The sequence below is a fragment of the Poecilia latipinna genome, unplaced genomic scaffold, assembly GCF_001443285.1.
Source record: "Poecilia latipinna isolate Pla-1442-1.1 unplaced genomic scaffold, P_latipinna-1.0 Scaffold749, whole genome shotgun sequence".
NCBI lineage: Eukaryota > Metazoa > Chordata > Actinopteri > Cyprinodontiformes > Poeciliidae > Poecilia > Poecilia latipinna.
The window spans coordinates 14,297-35,892 of NW_015113365.1; the positions used below are offsets into that span (position 1 = coordinate 14,297).

At 39.8% G+C, this 21,596-nt stretch overlaps 1 protein-coding gene across 2 annotated transcripts in view; it reads right to left on the reverse strand.

Moving 5' to 3' along the window:
• Positions 1 to 722: 722 nt before the first annotated feature.
• unc5da (unc-5 netrin receptor Da) overlaps positions 723 to 21,596 on the reverse strand; it is a 226,422-nt gene continuing 205,548 nt past the window's right edge. For both annotated transcript variants that reach the window (XM_015045841.1, XM_015045840.1), the window contains exons 13-18: positions 20,632 to 20,800; positions 17,333 to 17,563; positions 9,733 to 9,882; positions 7,285 to 7,449; positions 5,689 to 5,867; positions 723 to 2,996 (exon numbers count right to left, since the gene is read on the reverse strand). In XM_015045841.1, coding sequence (XP_014901327.1) covers positions 2,801 to 2,996; positions 5,689 to 5,867; positions 7,285 to 7,449; positions 9,733 to 9,882; positions 17,333 to 17,563; positions 20,632 to 20,800 — 1,090 coding nt within the window. In that variant the 3' untranslated portion in view covers positions 723 to 2,800. The remainder of the gene's footprint in view (positions 2,997 to 5,688; positions 5,868 to 7,284; positions 7,450 to 9,732; positions 9,883 to 17,332; positions 17,564 to 20,631; positions 20,801 to 21,596) is intronic.

A 21,596-nucleotide genomic window follows, 5' to 3' on the forward strand; every position in this document is an offset into this window, starting at 1 on the left:
TGACTGCAGGCTCACATCGTTTCCATCACGCAGTCCTGACTGAAACCCCGTCTCAGCAGTTGCTGAATGAAATGCACACTCGTGTGGTTGAATATCTCAAGTTATTTCCATAAATGCACAAATCAGCAAGAAGTTCCTGCTGCCGAGCCAGAAGAACCACATCAATCTGCATTCTTCCTTTACCTCTGCGACTGCAAACCGTGACAGATTCAGACCAGGAATCCGTCCTGTTCGCAACGCCACATTCAAACGCAAGGAGAGCTCTCAGGAAATTCTCTAAAGAGTCTTTCTTTAATCTTTTGAGATCAGTCAGATTTTTGGTTGCTGGTTTTCAGGTTTCCAACCTTATCACCAGAACAAATCCCAAGATAAACAAGCGAGTAAGCTAGTAGCCACCTGAGAGTTTTAGCTCTTTCTCAAAAGCTACGAGTGGAAAAGGATTGACCTCATTGAGGGATTTAAGAGTTTTTAAAAACCGCTTTTCCACTTGTCTAGTTATTCAAGTCAACTTTAGTGAGCACAATTATCTCCACAATTACTGACTCTCCAGAAGCCATTGTGTCATTCCTGGGGAAAAAGGGTAAAAAAAAAAAAAAAAAAAAAAAAAAAACCTGAAAGCAAATTCACCTTTCATAGCAGTGGCAAAATCTTCAATTAAATTTAGAAAAATTCAGCCATTTATTTAATAAAGTAACAAAAAAAATGTTCTACTTATTTTAAGGTATAATATCCTGTTTAAGCTGACCACTGTGTGCCTGGGAACTTTTAATAAGTAATTCATGACTTCATGCTGTATAAACACCATGAACCACAGAGGCTGTGTTTTTTTTGCCACTGGCCTTTATGTAGGATAATTATCTTGTTTCCACATACAGTAATGAAGAAAAACAAAAACAAAAAAACACTATAAAGCTTTTTGTTACGAAAACTGCAGCACAGACTAATCTCCTGGGATCTCCGTAGCAACTATTGGACACATAAGATAGAAAAAACATTTCTGTCCTACCAACACAAACATAAACATGTGCTTACTAAAGTGTGGCGAGTTTCTAATTGGAACCATGTTTGGTAAAAATTGAGCTTTTCTCCTTTAAATAATCATCAACGTGGGACACGGTGGAGGATCTGTTATGCTTTGGGTGAACCAGGTGGATTCTGGGTAGAAAAGTGACTGAACATTAGGTCATTCTAAAGGACAATAATTATATGATAATTATGAAACGAGTACTGGCATCATAGCTGTTTATAACTTGTTTGTTTTGTGAAAGGAAAGGATAAACTATTATTTCTCCATAGTAAATGCACTCAAATTACATTCTCAACATAAGATTATGGCACTGAAATAAAAGTTGCATTTATTTTAAGGCTTCTTCCACAGCACCAATAGGTTCTGTATATACTTTTTTTCACAAATCTAAAACCCAATTCCATATAAAATCATTAGAAGGGGGGATGTCAGGGGTCTCAGTTTCATCTTTTATTTGAACACCAGATTCCTTCATCACGCCGTAATGTGGGCCGCCTGGTCTTCAAGAGGTAAATGAGTTAAGCAGATGGAAAGCGAGTCCCAACACCGAGTTGAACACAAAGTCACTTTATTATTAATCTAAGGAGCCTCTGATTGCAGGGACTTTTTTTTTTTTTTTTAAAGCTGAGTCAGCAGAAGATTGCTGCTGGTGAGGCTGACGATGATGCAGTGGTAATTGACAAACTCCGGCTGCAGGAGACTCCGCTCTGACCGCACATCAAAAATCCAAATTTGAACTCAACCTATAGCAGGAGGAGAAGAAGAAGAAGAAGAAGAAAAAAAAGCCCCGGGGATCTTGGAAATACACCCCACTTCACTGGTGCCAGAAACATGAAGGCTGTGTGGGATGAAGTCACATGTCACACATTAAATTTCCTCCAAATTAACCAGACGCTGATTACTTGAACTCACAGGGTGGGTTGGGTTGATGTGTGTGTGTGTGTGTGTGTGTGTGTGTGTGTGTGTGTGTGTGCAGTGGGTTTTGGGGGGTAAGTGGTTCACCTCTGGCTGCTTTTCCAGATGAGGCACAGATCAGCTCGTTCCTCCTCTGCAGCCTCTGCTTTGATATTTTTCTCCGTCTGCCGCCGGTTGAAAAATCCTCCTGTATGCTTGTGGCTCATTCTTAAAATTACAGCTATCAGCGTGATTCATCCGTCCATTATTGTCTCAGCAAGTGGACGAGTATCCTTTTAGATACTAATCACTGTTAGTGTCTATGACCTTATGGAATGGAGAGGGGAAAAAAAAGCTTTATATCTTTCTTCCTGTTTAAATCAAAACTACAGAGACATTGAATTTACACTGAAGAAAATAAGTTTCATTAGAAATCTATAAAATGAATGAGAAAATACTGTAAGGATATCTTTTTTTGTTGTTCCGGCCACTTGGATTATTTGATTACGTCTGGTTCTGAAAGGGTGCGTTTGAAAACGACTCCGTCCTGGTTGAAGGAAACCCTTCACACGTACGTCTAAAATCAGAAACTACGAGCGGCTGGATTGAGCTTCGGAGGTTTTATTTGGGGGCGTTTCTCCGTCGTAAGGTGGTTCACCTCGCTGACGACCTTTCCCCAAAACGCATCGGTACCTCTCGTAACACAAACGCTCGATCTGTCCTCGACTTCATCGTGTCTTGTGTGGACCATTTGGTTTATCAGAGGTGTTCCTTTAGTAACAGTCTCCTCCTCTCGGCGGGTATGTCGGCACACCCGATCGTTGGCGTTCATGCAGTAAAGGTCTGTCGGGATTCGGACTGCGCCAGAAACCCTTTCCCCTACCCGAGTCTCGTCAGCTCAGAGTCTTCGTTGCTGCAGCCGAGAGCGCCGGCCTCCCGGGGGGACTGGACCTTTCCGATTTCTTCAAGGGCGCTGGCCAGAGAGTCCAGGTCCCCGGGGTCCTGGTGCTGCGCTTCCCACAGGCTCAGAATCACCGACGACGGGCTCTCCTGGCATGCAAAGTAGCCCAGGTTCCTACGGGTTGGAGAAATGGATGCATTTTAAAAATAAATCAAGGAAATGATGTGATTATAACAAGAAAGAGATTCACAGTCAAATAAATGAGGTGATGTTTGGGATTTTTTTACTATAAATTGACAGAAATTATGTTTTTTTTTTTCTTGTAGGTGCATCTGAAGGATATCTTTAGTGAATACTGTATGAAAAAACTGATTTGATTTAAAATAGAAGTTTCACAAAAAAATTACATAATTAATCACAAGCAGCCAAGAGGCCGACGGTAATCCGGTAACCCGTAGTCAGGATTAGAAAATCTGTTGAAGCTCGTGGTTGTAATGTGACAAAAACGTGAAAACTTTCAAAAGGCTTAAAGATTTTAGCAAAGCGCTGTTTTTGTGCGTTATTTTAGAATTCTCAGTTACAAAATATAAAAAGACAATCAGAAATGATGGATGAATCAAATCGACTGATGCAGGTGTGATGCATTCACATCTCTGTGTTCAGTTTGACAACAACTTACTGTGACGTCAAACGCTCAAAGTTCAACGTTTTACATCTAAAGCCAAATGTAAGGAAATCTCAGCAACACTTTGACGGGATGTGCATAAGACTGACATGACACGGTCATAAATACGACATAACATCTGTTATGAACATAAAGAAGTCTTTATGAATGTTTATGACTGTTGTCATGAAGAAAAATAATGACAATTTTAATGCAAAGTTGCTTTAAAAGTGTCAACATTTACCGAATAAAGATCTCAGTCATAAACATTCATAGACACCTTCATGTTCATATAGCAGATGCTATGTCGTATTTATGATGGTGTTCATGTCAGTCTTATGCACATCCCTTCAAATAAAGGTTAACAAAATGTCTACACATTTCCATCTCTTATTGAGTTTCACATCTAATTGATTGGCTTTATAAGAAGTTATATGATTTGTAGAGTGCTGATCCTCCATATCTTTAAATTTTGTTCTTCACAGAGGATTTGTCCGTACTGGAGACATTTTTACTGACAATGTGGTTCGCCTTTTTTGACAAGGTGGGGCCTTTCAGTCGTTTTATATATAGCATATATATTTCTTGTCTCATCTCCATATTGCTTTGTAATATATGCATCACAAGCCAGTCAAAACTCTAAAACGGAACAAGTCTCAGAGGTATTGTGGAATGTATTTTATTTAAAGGAATGCAGAGTGTGCAGCTGTTTGACGTTTTCTCTTTTCATATTAACACAATAGTTTCATCTAACACATGGCAGATTGCTGCACGTCAACAAGTGTTTTCCCTCTGAAATATAAGTAATAAATCAGCCTTTATGCTGCAGCACCTTCAAACAGTATTCACACAATTTGACACACACACACACACACACACACACACACACACGCACACACACACACACACACACACACACTTTTACAAATAAAAGTTTAAGGATGTATTTCGTTGGGGTAAACAGTGCATAACAGTGACATGAAAGGAAAATGGCACGAGTTTCAAAGTTTTATAGAAACTGAATTTTGTCTATGTTAGTACTTTATGAAAATTATAGGCATGAAAAGTTCAGATTAGATAAGCACATAAGATGTTTTAAAATGTGAAGGACCTTTTATTAGTTTCCGTTCCCTCATCCAGCAGAGGCTACTTAAACAGACTCACATTTGTTCTTTACCTTCATTACTCTTACAAAGTCTCTCCAACAGAGGGCACTGTTTCATCACAGTGACATTTCATCCTGCTGCCTGTCTCCTATTTTGCTCTCTTTTCCACTTCCTCATCCTCCTTATGTCATTATGTTCCCACACATTCACAGAAATAATTACAGAAATCAGCTTAAGTAGGTAGAGACATTCTTATGACATGCTTCTCAGCGTGTTTGACTATGTCGTAAAAAAAAAACAACAACAAAAAAACAACAACTCTGAAATCCGTTCCCATTTCTCAGCTACAGATGTTTGTTTTCAGACCCGTTTAGGCAAAGCTCCCCTAATTGTGCAGTTGGCGCATAGTTTCCCAGTTAACTTTTTTTTTTTTTTTCCCCCTCGTCTCGCGTTCCTCTAACCGAAGAGAAACAAAGGCAGTCGCGAGCCGACCGCAAAGATCTGAGAGCGGTCGTGGCAATAAGCACTTGATTATTGACTTCTCCTCTGAAGCACAAGCGGAGATCAGCGCATCTCCAAATAAATAAAATCCTCCCACGCCCACACAAACACTGACCTGACACGAGCTCCTGAGTGTTCAGCAGGGGCGGGGGAAGACGGAGCGGGCGTAGCTGCTGCTGCTGCTAATGAGAAGCGCGAACACGAACACATTTTATCGCCAGAGGGCAGGGCTGTCATCAGTCAGAGACCTTTCCTCAGATTTCTGCAAGGCACCACATCCGCTTTGCAGCTACTGTATGTTAAACTGTGCTAAAGTCGACCCCAGCGCCCTGCTACCCCCCCCCCTGCCTTCTCGCCTTCTACGTACATGTTTTAGATCTATAATGAAATCAGCAGAGTGGTGCGCAAGTGAAGGCTGGTAGGCGATGAAAGATAAAGTCTGACACTGGCTTAATTCCTGCCTAAACGCGCGATTCAGAAGGAGAGCTGTGTTTGCACTGACAGAGGAATGAGTTACGCTGCGCTTCAGAACAGAAGCTTCATGGGAAGACGAGCCAGTGGAGTCGGCGTGGAACGTGAAGGCTTTCGTTCAGACCTGTCTATGTGGAGCTTCTGAGCCAGCAGCTGCCAGTCCTTCCCGTTGGCGTTGGCCGTGTCAAAGGTGGCGCTGATCCGCTGCCGGATGGACGGGGGGATTTTGAAGGCCTTCGATCCTGTCTGAGAGGTGATGGTGCAGTCGGACTGCGTGAAAAAGGGAACCGCTCCTTTTTCGTTCTGGAAGCGGAAGAGGAGGAAAGAGAGAAGATGAAGGACAAAGAGTCACCGAGACAATGCAGAAAAGTTCATTCAGCGAGCTCTTGAATCAGATCGATCACATCACAATCCATGTATACCATTTGGTATTTACCCTCCTACAGGTTTGAATGTTCAATTGAATGCTAAGATCATCAACCAAATTTTGATGTCAGACTAAAGACTTCGTTCACACAGCAGGCGAATGCGACTCAAATCCGCTTTCTTTGCCTATTTTTTTTTCTGCGTACACGCACCTTTCCCACTCCAGTCTGAACATCCCAATACTGATATTTTCATTTCCCCCAAAATTCAATCTGTGTCACTTCCATATATGGTACTAATTTGAACACTTATCCAACATTTTCCAAAGCTCTGCAGTCTCAACAGTTAGGTCTCATTTGGCTTTTATGTCACCGATGTGAGAAATGCCTCGTTATTTTGCACAAGAAGAAACCAGACGCGGTAAATGTGGATGCAAACAATGGCTGAAAATTATGATTACAAACTTAAGAGAGACGTCTGTCGCTGCAGCGCATCAGATCACAATCCCACCACTCTTCGCTCCGACTGCATCCAAACAGACTTCCCTGCAGAAGCTGCAGTCGGCGCTCCACAAAAGCCCGTCGCTATTAGTCGTGCTTTCTTTTTATTAGCTTCCTCCGGGTTGTCCTGGTTTTGTAACAGTTCTCTCAGTTTTCATTGCTGAACAAACTTTAAAATTTCATCCACTGTTATTTCCGTAACCTGCTGTGTGATGTCTTCTGCGCATGAGGGTTGCTTTGAGGTCATAAACCATTCAGACAGAAATTTGATTTAAATAGTAGTAATAAAGGCCAGGCAAAAAAAAATAAAAAAAAAATTTCAGAAATAAAATCTGAATTGAGCATCAAACCCTGCTGTGTGCATGTAGCCAAAGATAACCTTAACATTCAAACGATGCTAATCTGTGATCAACCACATATTTCAGTTAGTTAGTTAGGACTGGGGGAACTGGGAGAAGGCAGTGGAGCTCGACTTTTCCACAGATTATCTGTCTTATACTATCCTGTCATGACAGAGTGAGAGTTTTAACAAGTATGTAAAAAAATATATAATTAAACATGTATTTCTGTTAAAGCTACTTCAGCTTTAAATACGACTGAGGATCTGTGCAATCACCTGAAACAAGCTGTTCATGCTAAACAAGGTTCTGCAGTGTGTTTGTGTGTGCAGTGGGTGATTACTGTCTCCCACTGAACCACGCTGGCTTAGAAAACTGTATTTACTCTCCACATTTCTGCTTGATATTAAAATTCGCTTGACGAACTGAAACATGTAAGTGACAAAAAATAAATAAATAAATAAATCAGTAAGTCTTTCAGATACGTATTCGCAGCGCTGCATCAGTGCGGCTCACCTCCACGACAGACGTGTAGATCTGGAGTATCTGCTCCTCTCCTGTGACCTGCCGCACGCTGATCTTGCAGGACAGCTGAGACGAGGAGAGGCTGTAGCGCTCCAGAGAGAAGGCACACTGCAGGGGACACCGGTTACTGGCCCACACCTGAGAAAAGGAGAACTCCTGCGGAGCCGAGAGAGACGGAGGGCGGGGCGGGATGACGGGATTAGGCTGGGTGGACGGGAAGACTCGTTGAATTCGACATGGGTCGGCTAATGTTTCTGAATCTCACTCTGCCCCTCTGCATGCTTAATTACGAGTGAGCGAGTGGCCTTGTTAGCCGATCGATGACGTTAACGAATCAAGAAGCTTCACCGGGAGTTATAAAGTATCTTGTACAGAGAGAAAATGCAATAATTTGAGAAATTTCAGGTGTTATGTGGAGGATGTGCTGCTAAATCTAAAAAAAAAGAGATGTTGCTAGCATAATGCTAGCACCCGTTATAAATATTTGATTTATACTCTATAAGTCAGGATTCACCTATTAACGTTCCCCTTATTACTCTAAATGTTTTCTGTCTACAGAAGTAACAGCCAACAGTGTGTACCTTGAAGTACATTTTTTATTTTTAAATCAAATGAAACTGAAAATTGGGATAATATGTTGGATTCAACATTGCTACCTCCATCAGTGTCCCTACAGCCCTTTGTTCCTCTCTTTTATATTAGATTCTTCTTAGCATTAACATTCTGGAAACTGAAAATAGACAAGTCAGACCTAAAGGAGAAACATAATTCAGTATTTTTCAGAAATAAATGAAAGTGAAGAGCACGCTTTGTCACTATTCCACTTGTTCTGAATGTACATGGACGTTACGGTAAGAACCTATTTGCTTGTCGCCATTTCCTGACTTGTGAAGATAAACACGCATGATGACTCGAGTGGCTTGTTTTGTCATGTTTCTCAGTCTGAGGATGGGTTCAGAAATATCCATCTCTCTGCGCCATGTAATATTTATGCTGCAGGAACACAGGATGCTCAGGGATTACCAATAAAACATTTCCAAACACACTGATCGACTTTAAAAAGTACAAACACAAGCAAATCTTTATCTGAATGATCGTAGTACCTGCGATTTTGCAGAAAACAAGTTATTATATTCCTACTAAACAAATTGCAGGTTCCATTTAACAAAAAAAAACAAAACAATAAATTACAGTGTAAGATTACGGCAACTGCAATAATACATTAATTTGGTTCACCGCGGTGCTGGGGGCAAGTGCTAAGGGTGATGTTTTACTTTATACAGTGGCGTTCTTAGGTGGAAAAACATATTAATAGAATAAAAACACATTTATCATCTTAAAAAGGCAGCATTTTATTTCTTTCCTTGGGAGCTTCTACATCCCACTACTGTTTATGCAGGAAAAATAAGGAGTAATACTAATCATTGAACTGTTTAGTTTGCAGAACGTTTGTTACAGATCATACCACTTGGTTAAGAGAAGGAAAAAGTGTAAAGCAAAGTCCACGACATCAGAACTAGTTCATTTTGAGCTTTAACCTCAACTCTAAATATATATATTTTACTGAACTGCATTAGTTTGAGGATTTATTGTCTTATTCTTCTCCTCTCCTCCACAGTCCTGCTGCTAAGCTTGTATCTTAATGCCGATCTTTAGACGGGGATCAATGTCGTGATTATAGAATTAGGGCGAGAGATCCCTTAACGCTCACAGTTTGCTCTGCATTTCCACCTCAGATGTAGCAAAGCTTTAGAAAGCAGAGCTACATCTGCTGAGCATATGCAGGCTGGGGCACGCTGTTCCAGCTGCCGCCGCTCGCTGCTGCGTGACCCAGACGCTGCTGCAGCCGGAACGGGTCAAAACGCAGTTGTACAGATGAATCATCCGGTCTTCAGACCCATCAGAAAAGGACAGCCACTTATAACTGCCTGCTTTAGGTGGCAGTCATGTCTGAATTAGAGCCCGTAGCCGTCTTCCTGGTCGAGTCTTCGGGTTTCCTCGTTGGTATTCTGGAGGTGCTACGGTGGGCTAATTCTGCTAATAAGATGTCGCTGGTGGGATAAACATCACAGGGCAGAACAGAACATGCAGCATGAAGACCCCTAGGAAGATAACTATGATATATCTGTGTGTGTGTGTGTGTGTGTGCGTTTTCCTGCCTACTAGTCATAATTAAGTTTGTAATGGTGCGTGTGTGGGTGAGATAGCTAGCCTCCTACTGTGCCCTGCTGCTGCCCTTTAGCTTTGATGTGACCAAGCAAGCAAAAGGTGTGTGTGTGATGGAAGAGTGAGGCTGCCGATGAAAACCAGGGCGAGCGCCTTCTTTTCATGCACATGGTCGCCACGGAGCCGCTTGCAGTTTCGACTTTAACGCCGATAAACTCGTTGTGAACACTTCTCGCCATTTTGCGCAACAGTCAAGGATGGAAACAGTCCAACCTGGCAGGTGGTGAAAGGCTTGATGCTCCAGAGTAACCGCGGGACGTCCTGGATGGACACCTGGAGGCTGAACGTGTTCCCCTTGAACAGCAGAATTTTGGGTTCTTCGAGGAGCCGCCCGCCCCTGCTGCGCTCCCCCACCACCACCTCCTGATAGGGAACGAGACAATTGAACAGGATTTTTGTTTTTGTCTTTGGCACAGAAGGAAAGGAAGATGGTTGCCTTACAAAATAATTTATTTTGCTACATTTTTTACCATCACAGCTGCAACAATTGAAGGTACTGCTAAATACTGCCAAGATAATACAAATATTTTTTTTGGCCGATCTGGAAACACCAAGTGAGAGACAACTGGAACTCATCGTACGTTTCATAAAAATGGAGGTGGCAGCAGCATACTGTGTGGATGCTTTCATTTAACAAGGACAGGGAAGAAAACCTCCTATAGTTGCAAAAGACTTGAGAACCTTCCAACAAGATAATCACATCAAACTTACAGTCAGTTCGCAAAACAGAATGGTTTACACCAAAGAAAATCTGTGTTAAAGTGGCCCAGTCAAAGTCCAGACCTATTTAGATAAAATTTTTAATTTGTGGGAAAACATGACACTTGAGATGAGCATATGCCCTCCATTTAATCAGACTGAGCTCCAGCTATTCTCCTGAAAAATCAGTTTTAGCCAACAATTATTTTGTTGCCTAAACAACAAAAATGTTTTTCTTTTTTTCTTTTCATTGAAAATAAAAAAAAACCAGAAAAGTTTTACAGGAAAAATTTCCTGAAAAATTTTTCAGGGAACTTTACAGTGAAAAGATTTGACAGTGTTACAGTGTGTTCACACGGTGAAGACTTGAACAAACTCTACAGGTTTACCTGTAGATGTTTTTTCTGTCTTCTAATGTCGACAGAAGAAGGATTAACAACAAACTTTGTTGTTTTATTTCCAAGGCAAACTATGGTTCATCTAAAACACAAAGGCTTCCTTTAGCTTCTCAGATTTTCACCCAAGTTTTTTTCCAGTTTTCATTTTTGACAGTAATGCACCCGTCCTTAAGTTCAAAGTCTAGATTTGGTCAAAATGAGCGGGTGGAGAAATTCTCTCTTGGCTGTGATGCGGCTCCCTCCTGATATTTTCACAGACAAAAAAGACGAAAAGATTTCTCATATAAAAATAAAACTCTGAGCAGAACAGATGAATGTTAGATAACCTTATTGCAGAACACAATTAAAATGGCTCTGTGCTGAAAACCAGATCAAATTTTTAAAAGAAGTTGTCAAATAATAAAAGAGAAACATGATTCAAGCAAACGATGTTTGCTTGAATTTTTTATGACTGGCTGGGAAACAAAAGTGTGTAAAACACCAAGGAGAGAAAAAGAGTGTGAAAAAGTGATTCAATCAATTTGTACTTGAAAATGTGTTTTTGATGGTCTTGCTATATTAAAAAAAGATCAAATTATATTAAAAAAGTAAAAAATGTCAGCAGTAAACTAAGGCCTGCATGATTTCAAACATCTGCATAAAATAAGTAATCAGTATCTCTATAGTCATAGCAGCATAAAGGGCACAATATTTCACTTAATATCTAAGAATTAAAGAGAGAAATGCAGCCGTGTGGAAAGCAGCCCTCAATAAATTGTCGGTGCTTGCCCTCTGTTTCCAGACAAAATAGCTGCAGTGAAAAAAGGTCTACTGCATGAAAAATTAGCCAAATGCCAGCTTAGAGGCAGGTGGACAAAAAACAAAAAAAAACTGAAGGACTTTGTCTATAAAAGAGAAAAACAAAGGTTCTTCTCTTGGCAGACAAGCAAAAAAAAACAAACAAACAAAAAAAAACAAACCAAAAAACAAAAGAGGTTGACAGTAATTAAAAGCTTCCCAGGATGACAACCAAAAGAGGACACAATAATCTGACAGAGAACAAAGTAGGCCACACCGAGAGGAGAACAATGGACAAAAACCGCAGCAAAAGGAAAAATTACCTCAAAGCACAGATCAAGCATTCATACCTCATTTTGTTCCTTCTGTGAACCATGTTGGGGTTTTCAACAGATGTGAAGATTCATCAATTATCTGATTATGTGAGCATGAGCTGACATTTTAACAGCTAATGTTTACAGTGCAGTAAACGAAGGATAATCCATGTTAAATGATAAACATTGGCTAACAATTATTATAAAACAAGTACATACAGCATAACAATGTATTTTTTTTACTGCTATAAGTATATGGGTAATGATCACTGAGTTGATTTAATGTTTCATACCTTTGCAGTTTTAGGTTTTTGGTGTCTGGCATTTTTATGTATGAAAAGGAGCTTACAGCAGCGCCTATTCATCAATTTGTACCCGACCTGAAGTTATTTTCTATAATCTATTCATAATACACTGGAAAGAAAATACATATGACTCCAGTAGTTAGTATCTGTCAGCAGGAGATTATGCAGTTATTCTGTTTGGATCAGCATAGTGCAGATGTGGGTTTGCATCCTCTCTGCAATACTTTAACAATAACAATACTTTAAAGCTTTCTGACGCTTTCGCTTTTAACTATTGTAAAAAAAAAAAAAAGAAAAAAAAAAGAAATGGCTCACATCCCACCTTGATGGTAAGCGCCATCGCTAAGCTAACAAGGCCAAGCAACCATGAAGTGATGACGGCAGGATTTGGACCTGAACTCAGCTCAGTTCGACCAACTGGATGTTGCCTAAGATTGATGAGGTCCAACCAGCAGTGGACAAACAGGGCCGTCATTAATCTTCCCGTAAGTTGCCTGCATGAGACACAAGTCAGTGACTCGGGGATCTCATGGATGCATTCTTCAAGCTCCCAGACTCTATCTGCTCTGGTCATTGACTTGAAACACCAGGTGTCAAAGCCCAGCCCTCGAGACTTTCAGATTGTGTCTCTGAAATGATTTAAAAGGAACACTGTGGAGGTAATTTAGCCATTCGACTCAAGTGTGTTGGACCCCGGGGATGCATCTAAAAGTTTCTGGACACCGACCCTCGAGTTACTAGAGTGACCGCCTGGCTCAGTCTTTGGCTGGGACTGTTTGGACTGACAGAGAAAATGCCACAGCTGAAACCAGATGAGGGAGCGTCTCCATCGCAAACGACCAGGAACTTATCATCATGGAGGCTCGAGGAATCCAGGAGCTCTGAGTAACGCTGATCAGCGCATTTGGAAATGGGGACATTTGTTACCCCAAAGTCCTGAATCAGAGGGACCAGAAGGTACTAATGGAGTTTGGCTATCAACGTCATTTTGATTTTTTGTGCTGCCAGTTTCTGCATTAACGTTTGCTGTCCAGAAAATTAAATTCTTCCCTGAAGTTCAAGCCTTCCAGACTAGTATCTGCATACTTTCTCTTTTTTTTAAAATTCAATTTAAAGTGTTTCTATTAATTCTTTGGTTTATAGACACAAACAGTGTCTATTATGAGCTAAAATAAGAAATACTTTTTTCATCAGCACAACTAATGGATGGAGTCTCTCTTCGCGTTTCTTTCATTCATGGTTTCACTTATTAGCCGTAGTTTTCTTTTCTCTACTTCTGAGCAGTTTCCATCGGACGACGTCTGAGATGCAGATTCATTATGGTTACATATGAATATTTAACAGCTGTTGATTTTAACACGCAGCAGCTTCTGTAACAGCTTTAAATTACATTTTAAGGAAATTGTAGAAAACTTTGTAAAATGACTTTAATTGGAGTGAGAAACTGTGTTATCTGCTGTATGGTTTTCACAAGATGTCAACATTCTCACTGTACGGTAATTAAAATTCATAAGCATAACACGGACTAACCAAGAATAGAAAAAGTGGGACTTTCATCTGCTTCCATTCACTTACACTATATCGGAAGAAAACAATGCAATTAGCACACTGAAATGACTTGCTATGGTGTTATGTGTTGTTGGAAACAAGCAGAATGAAAATGGAAAAAATATTTAAGAGCTGAAAAATATACATATTTGTAATACTTCACTTTACTTCTATAAACCGAGACTGTGAGGTGTTTCAATGAAAATTCTTCTCAGGTAGAAACCTCCCTCAAAAAGGAAAAAACAACAAAAAATCTGCACTTTCTTTTTTTTTTTGACTGTCGATATACTTTTTATCGATGCTGGATGTGTGCAATTGTGTAGTGCACTTTGCAGATAATTCTGGGAAAAAAAAATAAGACAATGCCAAGTGTGCAGGCTGCCTATCGATTTTCAAGCTCACAGGGGAAATTATTGCATGAAGCACAAAAGAAAACAAAAGCAAGGAAGAAAAACAGAAAAAAAAACCCACAAAGAGACCAAATAACCATGTGTCACTGATGGAGAAGTAGAGTGAGTTGACTCTTGGCACCTACATCCAATTTCTCGTTGAGTACTTGCAATTTTGTCTCTCAAATGAAGCTAGTACTGATGCAGAACAAGTGGGTAGTGAGAGGCAACTAACGGGACCATTTCAGAAAAACCTCTGGTTTTGTTTGTTGGGCTCAGATGGTACAATGGCTGCTGCAGAATTTCTCTCTGACCGAAAAGAACGGTTTCAAAGAAAAGAAAAAATGCAAAAAAAAAAAAAAGGACTGAACCGCGTTTCCACATAGCTCCAAACTCAAGAACAAGGCGGTGAACCCCCGCTTCGTGTGTCGAGTTGTGCCTCATTTTAACGTGTTCAAGTGCTTTACAGATGAAATGTGTTGCAGAAACACATTTAATTAACAGACAGCAAATTAAACCGCGCAAATAAAGGGCAGGGAAGCAACCCTGGAGCATCTGTTGTCTTTGTAATTAAAAGTCCTTCTTTGTCTCCTCGTCATCAAGCGTCTCCCAGTGGCAATGTTACTTAACAAGTGGATCTTCAACGGAGCGCTGCACAGGCTGCTTCCACACGCAACACTGCTGGAGCCTTATACCATTTGATAAACTTGTATGTTACACAAGAAATCTTCAGGGAGCCATTGCTTTTAGTCTTACAACTAATGCGCTTTAAGACCCACAGTAAGCAGTTTGTTGAAAACATTCAGCACTGCGTGGATTTTCACAGGTATATGAAATTCATGGTGAAATTAGAGCTCCCTCTAGCCCAGCCATAACGTTTTGTAACTTATAGGGAATTCTTTATTATTTGTATAAAGCACTGAAATAGCATTGTATCAAGATTTTTTTTATAACTTATGGTGATATAGGAGATTTAAATCTTAGCACCTTTTGTTTGATTGCTAGAGTTGTCACTTTATTTGACAATCTCAAGGTAAGTGAATTTAATAATTTTTTTGTTTGACAGACCTGCAAGCTCATCATGATACAATCCTTGGTGCGAGGCCCTTTTCCTTGGCTTTATTTGGCACTGTGACTGTTTTACACGTTCACTTTGTCTTCTTTTTCTCTACTCACCTGGACTTTGTTGCCAATAAAGGCATCTGCTTTTCACTTAGAGAGTTCTTTGCTCAGGATGAAAAATGTCTCGGTTCTCCTTATTTCTTGTAAGACTGCCATCCCATTTACAAACAACAAGCTATTTTTGTCAAGGCAAGATATGATGTCTAGTTCTGTTCCTTGTCCTCCTGGAAAACACTATTGCATATCTCCTTTGCATTCCAGTAATGTAACAATATAGGCTGCCTTAGCTAAATAATGCTTCAGCATTACCTTCCTACAAGTCTAATGCTGCAGCAGAGGCCATCGGATCACCAGCTAAGCCAGGCTGCTGCCAAGTTGGATTTGGATTTTAAATAACTTTTGTTCAATCAAGAATGTCGGGCATAGAAGGAAATGAGAGACAAAAGCTGACAAAAAAAAAAAACAATGTGAAAGTTGTAGCCATTTTAGACAAAAATACTTTTTTTATTTAATTAAAAAGGTGTCGGGTCAAAATGTGTTCGGCATAAAGAAATTGCGATCTACTTTCTGATTTATTCACTGACCAATAAGGAGCGCTCATCTGTGCATGAGGCTCTGACGCTTCATCAGGAAATAAACAAGTTGTGAAAAGAAAGTTGAACACATATTAATTACAAAGTTACACACATATTAATGGAAAATTTTGGCAAGGGATTATAGCAACCTGAGCCGTTTCCTAACTGTTGAGCAGCTTTTTGGCATTTTGAGTTGAATTTGTGCGATGAGCTCCAAGCTTTAAGGGTCAAAGCTCTTGACCCTAATTTTTATCTACTTCCACAAATTCTATCCATTTAATAAAGATCTATCAGATAAAAGTCTGGACTGTGGTTGAGTTACTACAAAATGTTAATATTACCTCCAATCATTAACTCATACATTAAAAAATGACTTCAAATTATGTAAATCTACTTTGAGTATAAATAATTACATATATTGCATATGTATGCAACTCATGCAAAGTTATGCAAGTATTATCTAAATGTCTCAGTAATGACTCAATGTTTTATATCACATTACTTTATGCAGGCGCTCAGTCTCCTCTGATGAAGAATTTACTCATTTCGGAAGGCTTAAGGCTTAAACCTTGAACGAACAATATTGCGATCTACTTTCTGATTTATTCACTGACGAATAAGGAGCACTCCTGTGCGCATAAAGCTCTGATGATTCATTGTGAAAAAAAACAACACAACCTTTTCCTACTGATTCAACTTAGTCACTATTTAAAGATGTATCAACATGTACATGTTCCATAGAGGTGAAATAATTTTTCACAAAACTCACTTTATGTCTTTAGATATTTTTAGGTATATGCTCACGAAAAGGAAAAACAAATAACTGTGTAGTTTGGTTGTCATGCCTACATAAATCTATCTTTGCAGGATCCTGGTGTTAATATACACCTCCATCACTGCTTTAAGGTAAGCTATCACAGCAAAAAAGGCTAACACCTCCAATTTCAAAAACTGTTGGTTTGCTGGTACAATGATGAGGAGCAGAGAAATAAAGCCGTAATCTGACATTTTTAAAGTTTCTCTCCAAACATCACACAGCACAGAAAAACTAACAGCATAATTGTCTTTAATTTAGGTGAATGACAATAATGTCAGGTGAGTCAATATATTCCCAATAAGGAATGTCAACCCTGTAGCCCTGTTAAAGTAGCTGCAATTAAAAAAAACAGCCTTCATGAAGCACATTTTGGTCAAAGTTTTTGACTCTTTTCTCATTCCGACAGCTAAAGCTGGAAAATATGTCAATGAGATCAGCTTTCTGATAAACTCAATCAAGTTTTATGAGAACAGAGACAGTAAGAAGTATTTTGACGCATGTGAACAAGCTGCAGAATGAGAATGATAGGTGATAATTGTTGTGGAACAAATTCATACGGAAGTGTAAGCTTAATTAATTTATACTTAGGAGGTGAAACATGTAAGCCAATTACTTCTGTTTTAACCTGAAACCCTAAATATAAAGTAACAGATAAAATAATACAACACACAAAGCATATCTTCACAAAAGATAGCTTCCAAGCTAATATCAATGGGCTTTTCATATATTCAACCTTAATAATTTCTTTGCAAAAAAACAGAGAAACTATAAAAATAAGTTTCTCCATTCTTCACATATAGATTTTACGAAATCAGTATGGAAATTTAAAAAAACAACAACTTTGATATATTACATTTGTTCCCTGATACCTGGAAAGCGTAGGGAGTGTCGTCCACACAGTACACCCTGAGGGTGAAGCCCAGCGAGTTGCTCAGGTCTGGGCTGCCAAAGACGGCTAGCCGCAGTCGCTTGGCAGCCTCCTGGTTCAGCGCCTCCCCGACCAGCGCGTAACGACCCGGCTGCTCCAACAGCACATGGCACCTCTGGGCCTCCAGCAGACAGTAGCAGGACGTGCTCTCCTCATCCACTGACATCACTTCCTTTGGTGGGAGAGGAAAATAAGATAAGTGCTAGATATAGCAGCAGAAGGAAATGCTGTTCAAAAGCAGGGTTTTTATTTGAGTTAAATTTGACAGTGAATCTTTTTGCAAGTCATTTGATTACTTAAGCAAATGATTTACCTTTGACTTTTTTTTAAATCCACATTTTGTAACTTTACTAAGTGTTTTCCAGCTACATAGTGCCATTTTACAGCACAATCAAATAATTATCTTACCTTCAGTTGTTATAAAAATGCTGAGTATATCAAAGATGACTTGAAATAAACAACTTCCTAATTTATCGCCTTGAAATTGAGCCTCTGTCTCTTTAAGAAACTCTTGCTCTTTCTGAAACTCTGCCTTCAGGAAGTCATCACAATGCCGCTCCTCTATTAACTCTTCAACAATTGTTTGGTCGAGTGAGACATAACTTGAAGTTTCCGGTCTACATACTCTGAACCCATTGTAGCTTCAGTGAAACATGGTGGTGACAGCAGTATGATGTGGGGATGCTTCTCTTTAGCAGAGCCATGTAAGCTAGCTGGTCAGAGGTGATAGAAAGATGGATGGAGTTTAAAAGTTTCAGATTGGATCAAACATTTACTCTCAAGTAGGACGACGACACTAAACTTGCAGCCACAAAGCTACAATGGAAAGGTTTAGATCAACGTATACTCATATGGGACAGTGACCTAGTCAAAGTTCAGTCCTAAATAGGGGTACATACCCCAAGTGACTTGTGTCTGTACTTGCAGGGAACGCTGTCTCTATAAATTATTGACTCAGGTGGGCTGGATGCATTTATTTATTTGCAATATCTTTCGAAATCCACATATCACAATGTTTTTCTAATCGACCGGGTCTGGCACAACTTGTGCCGGTCTGTCACATAAAATTCCAATTTGCTGTTGTACCATGCAAATCCTCTTGGAAGGCGTTGTATCAGCATCAGTGTGCTTTCTCAACGTGTGCAGTTTTATTTTTATTTCTTTTTGCTCTAAACCATTAAAATGTGGAATATGAGCGATATCATTAGTGTCATTTACAGATCATTCATTAGGAAACCGTCCAGAAAACCTCGGATAAGAAGCTATACGGAAAAAAAAACAACAACTTGCAAATGAATAATGATGCATCTCTCTTAACAGATGGGGGAGCTGGTAACAGACCAAACGGATTAGCAGGGGGCAGTTGTTTCCAGTGGCCAATTGCTCCTCATCATGTGCTAAGTTCTCCCTGAATCACCTCCTAACGTACCTGCGACCTGGCGGCCCCCTCTGCATATGGCCGAGTAAAGAAAAGCCGAGTGATTTTGTGGCATACAGCTGCTTCAACCCGGGCCCATTAGAGAAGCGGCACACATGACGGATATCTATGATATAGCTCATCCCCCCACCAGGCGACGGCGGCTGGGGGAGAAATGATGGAGTCAAACAAGTGTAAAAAAAAAAAAACGGAAGGTTAAATGGGAATGGCGCTTAGAGGCAGACGGGGTGAAAGAGAAAAGTGAGGGCAAAGGAAAGAGAGGACAGAATGGGAAAGAGACCTTCATCTTTCATTATATCACTAATTTAGAGATTAGGATTTGAGTGAGCACCCTTCCTGAGATAAAAGCCTCATTAATTCTCCATGACAGAGATGGGCCACGGTGCTACATTCGGAAAATATATTCCCTGTCTTAACCTCCGTCTTCCTGTCCGTGTCTGACCTCCCTCCCCTCCCTCCCGTTCTACGTCGGCGTATAGCTCCCATCAGCAATGGGTATTTTGATAGCTTCCTCTTTGTGCAACACATCTTGTGGCAAATTACATCTGTGTAAATGTCACGGCGAGTGAAAGGACCAGGTAGGCAAAGTCACAGATCCATCCCACCCCTTCGGCCCCCCCACCCCTCCCAGTTCAGGGAGAGTCTGGCTTTGAGGTCACTGTGACCTGATGAGGTCTCCAAAGGCTTTCGATGAGGTTACTTAAACATTAAAAGAGCAGAGAAAACACGGGGAGAAGAATGGTGACTGCGTGGAAGCGATTGCAGGTGTCTGAGTGCTCTTGTGATAGGCTGCTACTCCAAAGGGCAGAGTTGAAGGACTTTTTTACAGCTATTATTTTATTAAAAGAGCTAGATGTGCGAAGGAAGTCGCTCGGCAATCACGGAAATAACACTCTAATGCATCGAGGGAGGGGAGGTCCTGCATCTTTTAAAAGGTGCACTTCACAATTTTTTTTTTCGGTTTTTGCCTACTCACGGACAGCTTTGAGAGAGAGGTGTGCAATTTAGCTTTTTAAGTGTTTTGAATATTTAATTCTGTTTAATCAATTTTTTTTTATATTCTGGCAGCTAGGTGAGATACGTTTTCATTAAAACCTAAATCAAAATAGTTCTCCTGTTTTACTCTGTATCATTTACAGAATTCTTCATTCTTTTGCACTTATTACTCAGAAATTAAAAACAAATTAATTGTAAATAAAAGCTAAATCAGATATATTTATTCAAGTAAAAAAAAAGAGAATTTGTATCTTTAGTAAAAAGTTACTACTACCATTTACTCTATCAAGTCTTTTGGATGTTAAACAGTTTGAGATACAGTTTTAATTACTATATTTTTAATTGTACCAGCCTTAAAATAAGTATCAGCTGAATACATTAAATATATTCTTTTATATTTACACCATGCTATGATGTTATGAGATGATAGCATGTGAACTATTTTTCGGTTCAACACTCCTAAGAACCATTGTAAACGGCATAATGAGGAGCATTGTTGTGATGACGGGTGGAAGGCGGAGTTTGGGAAAGAGCAGAAGTTTCTTAAAGTGACAGAGGCTAATTTCAAGGAATCAAAATGCGACACCAAATTTCTTTTACATCATTTTTTATATCTACCTCCGTCTTATAACAACTGAAGGCAACAGTTCCTTGAGTGTGTAATAAAATGGCACCATGTGCCTTGAAAATACATAATATTCCCCTTTTAAAAGTTTCGTGCACATACTTTGGCATTAAGTGTTGAAGTGATGAGGGAAAATCTCAATCTGCTTACTTTCACTTGAGGATAAAACGAGTTCACTCACCTCCCACTTGTCCTGGATTTGTCTCTTTAACCTGATGGTCCAGTTGTCAGCAGCAACTTCTGCACAGTGTGCTATAGTCATGGCTACTGGACAGGACAGGTCGAGGCCTGGCGGGCCGTATGTGACGGCAGGACTCAAAAAGATCTCTGCCCCGTCCTCCGGCACAGTGCTGCACACATGTAAAATACAGCAGTTTTATGCCTTTTCTCAACAAATGTGCTGCATTAATTCAGTCACTGTGTGTGATAAACAACATATTTTAAACAAGAAGTGCCTAAGACAAGATCTGGAAACATTTTAACTAAAAAAGAAAACGATACTGGACTATTTCTAACAAAAATGGAAATCTGGGTATCAGTAAATAAGGCCACAGCTTAATATTTTGTACATCCTACCGGCTTTAATTATTAAAGATATGTAAATTATTACAAACCTCTTTTGAGCTAAAATAGGTTTTAATTCAGTTTCAGATATTATTCGAAATGAAGGCATCATAAACGATGACTTTAGGTGGCCAAATGTAGCCTTTTTCCTGTCTTTTGTCATATTTAGGGGATTCAGGGTGATTTTACTCAACAAGGACAATTAAGCTGGTCAGAGTTGATAGGAAGATAGAAGGGGTTAAATACAAGAACAAACTTATTTGGGGTTCAAACGACTTGAAACAGGAAGAGAGCGACAATAAAACATACAGTTGGAGCTTCAACAGAAATGTTGATGGGCAATAGTGATCAAGTCAGAGTCAAAACCTGAATTCAATGGAGAATCTGTGGCAAAACTTGGAAATTGATGTTCACAGACGCCCTCCACCCACTCTCACTACAAGTGGGTGAAGAAAAAACTTCAGTCTCTAGATGTCCAGAGAAAGTAGAGACATGCTTTCTCTACCAACAAAGTGTTGACTATTGACTTTGTACGCAGTTTTGTAAACTGGGTGTCAGTTTCCTCCCTTTGGCCTCTAACGT